This window comes from Poecilia latipinna, unplaced genomic scaffold (assembly GCF_001443285.1).
Source record: "Poecilia latipinna isolate Pla-1442-1.1 unplaced genomic scaffold, P_latipinna-1.0 Scaffold1873, whole genome shotgun sequence".
Taxonomy (NCBI): Eukaryota; Metazoa; Chordata; class Actinopteri; order Cyprinodontiformes; family Poeciliidae; genus Poecilia; species Poecilia latipinna.
The window spans coordinates 55,770-62,459 of NW_015114489.1; the positions used below are offsets into that span (position 1 = coordinate 55,770).

General features: G+C 40.3%; 1 protein-coding gene and 1 long non-coding RNA gene across 3 annotated transcripts in view; one reads left to right on the forward strand and one right to left on the reverse strand.

Moving 5' to 3' along the window:
• The window catches only part of LOC106934856 (uncharacterized), a 19,159-nt gene that overhangs the window by 6,403 nt on the left and 6,066 nt on the right, over positions 1-6,690 (forward strand). The window contains exon 2 of the long non-coding RNA XR_001421780.1: positions 1,479-1,482. This is a non-coding gene — a long non-coding RNA (uncharacterized LOC106934856). The remainder of the gene's footprint in view (positions 1-1,478; positions 1,483-6,690) is intronic.
• The window catches only part of fbxw4 (F-box and WD repeat domain containing 4), a 41,176-nt gene that overhangs the window by 4,612 nt on the left and 29,874 nt on the right, over positions 1-6,690 (reverse strand). For both annotated transcript variants that reach the window (XM_015015000.1, XM_015014999.1), the window contains one exon: positions 3,260-3,400. In XM_015015000.1, the coding sequence (XP_014870486.1) occupies positions 3,260-3,400 (141 nt within the window). The remainder of the gene's footprint in view (positions 1-3,259; positions 3,401-6,690) is intronic.

A 6,690-nucleotide genomic window follows, 5' to 3' on the forward strand; every position in this document is an offset into this window, starting at 1 on the left:
AAAAAATATTAAAAAAAAAAAAAAAAAATATATATATATATATATATATATATATATATATATATATATATATATATATATATATATATATATATGCAATAAATAATTGGCCGGATTGGGTGAATTTATGCGGGTGGTGAAGATTGTTACGTTTTGTTTTTAATTTATCTTTGAAATTGTTGAAGCGGTCCATGTGTATCTTTCGTTTTGATTTTGTTTGTGTGTTTTAAGGTATTCTGGGCCACCGTTCAGCTTTTTTGTGATGTTTGTAAAACTATGATTTTTATTGTAATGTTTGTGGTGTGGAAACCAGCAAGAATAGTTTCGACAGTGAGGACTAATGGAGATACTTAAATAAACTAAAATAAAATAAACTAAACAAGCACTTAGACTGGTGAGGTTCCATGTAATAAAGCACAGGTATGTTTTGTTTACAGGAGAAAATTCAGAAGACAAGATGGCAAATATGTGAGTGAATAATACCACAATACAGGTCAAATATATTTGGAGAATAAGAGATGGCTAATGAAAGAGGCCAATGCAAAGTCCTCACAAGTGATGAAAGCCAGAAGGTGTGTGCGCTTAGCAGGGCAGAGCAGAGCAGGTCAGTGGTTGAGGTTTAAAGAGGGGACGTATTTTAAGGACGAGTATTTTCTTCCAGCAGACATCAATCCTCCATTAGAGCAGCCTCATCAATAAGTGATGGGGAGACATCAGGAGCAGACAGTGGGGCAGCACATGGATCTTATGCACAATGCACTCTCTAATTTTAGTTAACCTCTAAGAGGGAGGTCACCAACTTGCTCCTCAGGGTAAAGGACAAAAAGAACGCAAAGCCTTAACGTGGCTGTGTTTTTGTGTACATGTGCACAATTTCTATGCAACTCTTTGCGTAGAAAGGTTTGCGTAGAATGTTTCTACGCAAATGTTCTGCTTTTGTAAAGGAGACAATGTAAATTTCAGGAAAAACAGATTTAGATCAAACCCTATTTCCATCATCGGAGAAGAAGTGGAGGTGGTTGAGGAATATAAATGCCTCAGTGTTTGTCATCTGGACAACAGACTGGACTGGAGATGCAGCAGTGAAGAAGGGACAGAGCAGACTGGACTTCTTAAGCAAGCTAAGATGCTTCAAGGTTTATAGTAAGATGCTGCAGATTTTCTATAAGTCTGTTGTTGAGATTATCATCAATTCTACCGTCATCTGTTGGGGCAGCAGCGTCAGAGCCTGAGAAAGCTCAACAACCCAGTAAAGAAGAATGGTTCTGTTCTGGGGATGACTGTGGAACCTCTGGAGATGAATATGCAAATTAGGATTCTTCATAAGGTCAAGAAAACTATGGACAACCCTGACCATCCTCTTCATGAGACTGTCTGAGGACATTCATCCAGTCAGAGGCTTCTTCAAATTTGTTGTAATACAGACTGCTACAAGACAGCTTTTAATGGCTGCCTACAGGCACCAGCGAGGACCAAAGTAAAGTCTCAACAGACTAAATTCCTTAAAAGTGATTACCGGACTATCAAGGACCACATTGACTGAAGTGGTTCAAACCGGAACAATTCGATGTGGTTTGACTAAACGGACACTATTTACGGGAACCGACCAGCGATCAGCGTGAGGGAGCGTTGACTCTGGCGAACTTCACTCTGACGAAATTTGCATGCAATAAAGATGGACTCAATATGCAGGTGTGCAAAAGCACATTTTTATGACTATGTACGTGTACTCGGTGTGTTGCCCAGTAAACTGCTTTGCTTGGCGGGAAACCCTGTTCACATCAAACTGTTTTGTATGCGACACTGATCTAATGAGGTTGAGAGTCGACACCGTCTTGTGGACAATATGGAGTCAAATTTTGAAGAGCGTGGGTAAAGGAGAGGACCATGGCTGAAGTTGAGATTGTGGGTCATGCAGGAATATTTCACGAGAAATGTATGAAATTGGTTCTCTCGTTTATGCAATATGGGACGGTTATGCACAGCACAGAACATGCACAGTACCTCTGATTATGTGGGAACCTTAAGTTGCATTTTGCTGTAGTATCCCTTTCCACACATGGATATTCTTCCACCTCTCTTTATTTAGACCCGAAATCGGAGATTATGTCCTGTTTAGCTTATTGAAATAGAACATTGTTTGTTGCTTTCACTAGCACACGATTATACAATGTACAAATATCTGTAAACATGTCAAATCAAGATTAAAAAAATGATTTGTACCCGTGGCATATTCAAATTTCACAATCAATGTGCTTGTTTTTCAACAAAAAATGAGGCAGGCATAGCTCAAAAAAAGTTTGCTATAGTTTTATAAAGTTTAAAAATAACATTTCTATTTGTATTAATATTTTAACAGATACGTTGAACATATTCATACCCTCCTCAACAGTCAATGTAAAATTCTATATCAGCATTACAGCGTAAAAGTTTTCTTTGCCTCTTTGGCATTTTGTTGATTTATTTTTGGTTATTTTAGCTCCAAATCTTTGAAGTTGGGAAGTCTCTTTACCATCGGCTTAACCTTCAGCATCCTCCACCGTATCGCTGTCAGACTCAAATCAGGACTCCTGTTAGAAAGTCCAAAATATTAATAATATTTCCTGTCAGGTTAGCCAACATGCTATTAGTAAAATTTAAAAATCACTTTGTACTGGAAACGGTTAGAGGTATGAACCACTTTGGTCATAATTGCGTAATTATGGATCGACATATTAACCTGCAGTTTTTAATTAAATAAATCATAGGTTTCACAATAGATAGCATACATTTTATATTAAAGTATTATTAATTCGTCCCCTCGGCTGTTCTTGTATTTCTTTAAAGGCGAGCTCCAGACAACCAAAACCTCTTGAGTGACCCTGATAGATTTTTTTCTGAGGCTGCTAAGGTTTGTCCATATTAATTATTTATGCCTAAAAAATGGGACCCCCCTCTGCCAACCTTACTGTCAGTCCCCAGAGCAATCTGCCAATCAGATCTGATTTGTCTTACTTGACTGATCCCCTCAAAAATTCCAGCCTGAAATCTTGAAACACTTGCCATACTAAATCAACGCTGTTATATCGAGGAGAGGGTTGCTGAAAAATCTTCCATTAGAAGCAGATATATTACTCCTGACTGAGGCCTGTGTGTGTGGAAATTAGACAGAAACAAACATTGCTTTCTGTGTCATTTCTGCAGAAATTAGACAGAATTTCTGAACACTTTGAAGTTCAAAACTAAAAAAACAAAGAATCAGAATGAGGACGATGCTTACTGTGGACTGAGCCGCAGGTCCCACTGTCGAACAAAGGTATCATAGCCGCAGGTGAAGAGCTGGAACGGAGACTCAAAGACTATATCCAGCACCCCCGCACCCCGACGAAACTCCGAGCCCAGCCTGCATACACATGCTAATCTGTAAAGGAGACATCCAACAGTAGCATTTCTCATTTAGACATCCATCTGCTGCACAACATCTTAAATCAAGTCTGAAATGTGAAAAGAAATGAGAACACTTAAACTAACCCTGATAGTGACAACATGGGTTGACACGTAACTATATGAGTAAGAAATGTGTTTGAATCAATGTTTCATTTCTCCAGGACATGTCTAATTTATACCTGCATGCCACTGATAAGTGGCAGAGTAAACCATAGGCCTCATTAAACCATTGGCTCCAGAAACCCAAATGAATACCCCTGAATATCATGAAAGACAAAATGTAAAATGCTCCTGAAATACAAATCCATATGTTTACTTAAAAATAAGATTATTTCTTTAGTATTTAATAGCAGAGGTCCAACCTGTCACTGTGGAATCTTCCATGTCTCGGTGGTCCTCAGTCAGAGAACTGAGACTGGAGAATCGTGTAAGGCAGTTTTGATCCAGATCAACTTGTCAAGGTGGTCTGAAACATTTATGTCATTATTTATGAAAACAATGACAATTTCTGTTGTTGGAGCTGATGGGGAAAAAAAAAAACTATACAGAGCAAATACATAAGCCTAAAAAGACAAAATAGCTCTAGATGTGCAAAAGGAATTCTGTGCAAGTAGCAAATGGAGTTTTGTGTGTCTGGGTTGATGTGCTGTGAGCCGAGGGTGTGGTCAACGAATTCACATCCCAGCAGCACCATGCTCTTGTGATCACACTCCGAGTTTGCACCTCTTGCTACTCAGCACTTGATTATTGGAGAATAGCTTGCACCCAGTAGGGTATGTGATTGCAGAATAACTGTCTCTTTGTTGCCATTTATTACCCTCCGTGACCGTGACTGTGTGCTACTCTCACATTTGTGATACCTGCCTCGTAGCAACCTTTTAAAGGAGGCCAGTGACCTTAGTGACAGACCAGCGCGATGCCTCAACCCGTGCCCCCTCCCTTGCCCTGGAGCTCAATCCACAAGCTTGGGCTGGTAATCCCCTAGCCTTACCCCAGGGGCCATGTTATTGGACCAGGGCTTTCCCAGTGGGATGCCTCACTGGGTGAGAACTCTCATTGCCAGGGCCTCAGAACCAAGCGAGGGCCAATGGGGAGATTGGGATGAAGTGCATTTTGGATTTGTATGGAATAGCAATTCAATGTAAAAGCCAAAAAGTGCAGCATGTCTCTGAAAATAATTATAAACCGAGCTGAGGACAAAACCAGAACATGAGTAACATGTAATAATGACAGTAACGTGTTGTAAAAAGTACAAAGCAGCATAGATTCTCACATTGTAGGTAAGAGCTTTTTACAGGACGTATAGACTGTCAACAAAATGCTATCTGTTGAAAAACAGAGCACACTGTACGTATGACTTGCTTTTGCCAAAGAGAGTCCGTTTGCCTGAATCATAAACGGACATGTGTGCCATGTCTGTTGTTAGATAAATAGTTTGTCTTGTCTCAGGAGAATACAGCATCGTATGCAGCAAGCTTTAAATATGACACGTCAGGTACTGTTCCAGTGATTATATCTGTTATTGCTTTTTTCCCATTTTGCAAGGAACTGTTCCCACTAAAATAAAGAATGCCTGTTTCACAGTTGAGGGAGACATCAACTTCTGCAGAAGATAATCTATCACATTAGTGCCAGGTGGTAATTTACTAAAACAGTCACGGTTTTCAAAATAAGAAACAGCTTTTACTTTGACCAACTTCATAAAAGGTTTGCATATAAAGAATCTATACTTCCTGTACAACTCCTGCACTTCTGCCATTCTTCTGTGTAGAGGTATTTTCACTTTTATTATTGAACAATCCTTACTTCTCTTTTCCCTGAGAGGAAAGCAATTTGACCCAGAGTGCGAGTCGGCTGTTTTGTGGTATCCAGTTAGCTTCAGAAGGCCCAGACTTAGTGACTGTTATGAAGGGGCTATTGGCTGTGTGACATTCAAAGTCCTGGTTTAAGCTTGTCTGGCAGCTCTGCAGGAGCCACACACACACACACACACACACACACATATACACACACACACACACACAGACACACACACACACAAGTTTCAAAAGTTGTTTAGGGAATCATTAATGAATTGACAAGGTTAGAAACAATGTAAAAGCTAAGGGAATTATGCTTTAGTGTGGAGACAGCTAAAGAAAAACAGTGTGTGTTTTTGTGACAGAAGTGGTAGGAGGCTCTTGTAAAGGATAAGCTCTAAAACAACAGCCTGGATGCACTGGGACACAAACCGTTTTGTCAAAAGCTGTCAGACAGGTGAAGAAAAGGATTCCTGCTGAGGTATATTCACTAAAACAAACAGAGGGGAGTCACGCAACCTGCTGCACATCATTCCCTTTTATCCCGCATCCCTGGACCAGCTGCATAATGACTGAAGCAGGAGCGGGGGGAGGAAACGCAGCCCATCGAGAATGAACGATCACCTCGAAAATGTCCAGCAAATGCACGAATTGCCGAGACAATGCAGCATCAATTTGTACAACAGGGTGTCCGTACCGCTGCAGACGTTTAACCCTGTCCTTTCAAAGTCAGGAATGCGAGGAATCCCAGCCTGACCATTTGACTGTAAAAAGAATGGCTCCTTTTCTGAAGTCACAAAGGGAGATGTTGGCGGAGGGGAGTAATGATCAGAGCCTTCTACCTTTGATGCCGATTCCCTCCTCTGTGTTTGACCATGAGGGAAATTGTGTGAAAAGTCAGGGTGTTGCTCGGATGACGCCGCATGTGTGGCATCCCCTTCCATACGAGTGATCATACAATTTCTTTGTCCCTCTGAGATGGTAAGATGAGAGAATGTTAAATTAAAATTAAAGTGCCAAGAAGTCATTGGGACCGTGGGCTTTTGTGGCTGCACCTTTGTTCAATTTAAGGGTCTCAAAGGCTCTCAGCCTGCTGTTAGGCTATTCACTGTTGTAAATCTCTTGCATCGCTGATTTTCACAAGTAGCAGAATGGTGCATCTTCTCTAGAAGGTTCTGTGGCAGCAGGTGGTTTGCGCCTGCAACAGTGACCTGTTTATGATGTTTTCACAGAGAAGAGTCTTAAATCAATTCACTCTCTGGTTGTGCAAAGGCACTGGGGTGAAGCTGATGCGAACGGTGGACGCTGGGTTAGATAAGGCAGAGAATTACATGCCTGCCACTCAGCTTCACAAATTAAGCAAATAAGTATATATATATATATATATATATATATATATATATATTTTTTTTTTTTTTTTTTAATAAAGGCACAAGCTTCAAAAAGGTTGGGGAGAGGTTTTTTT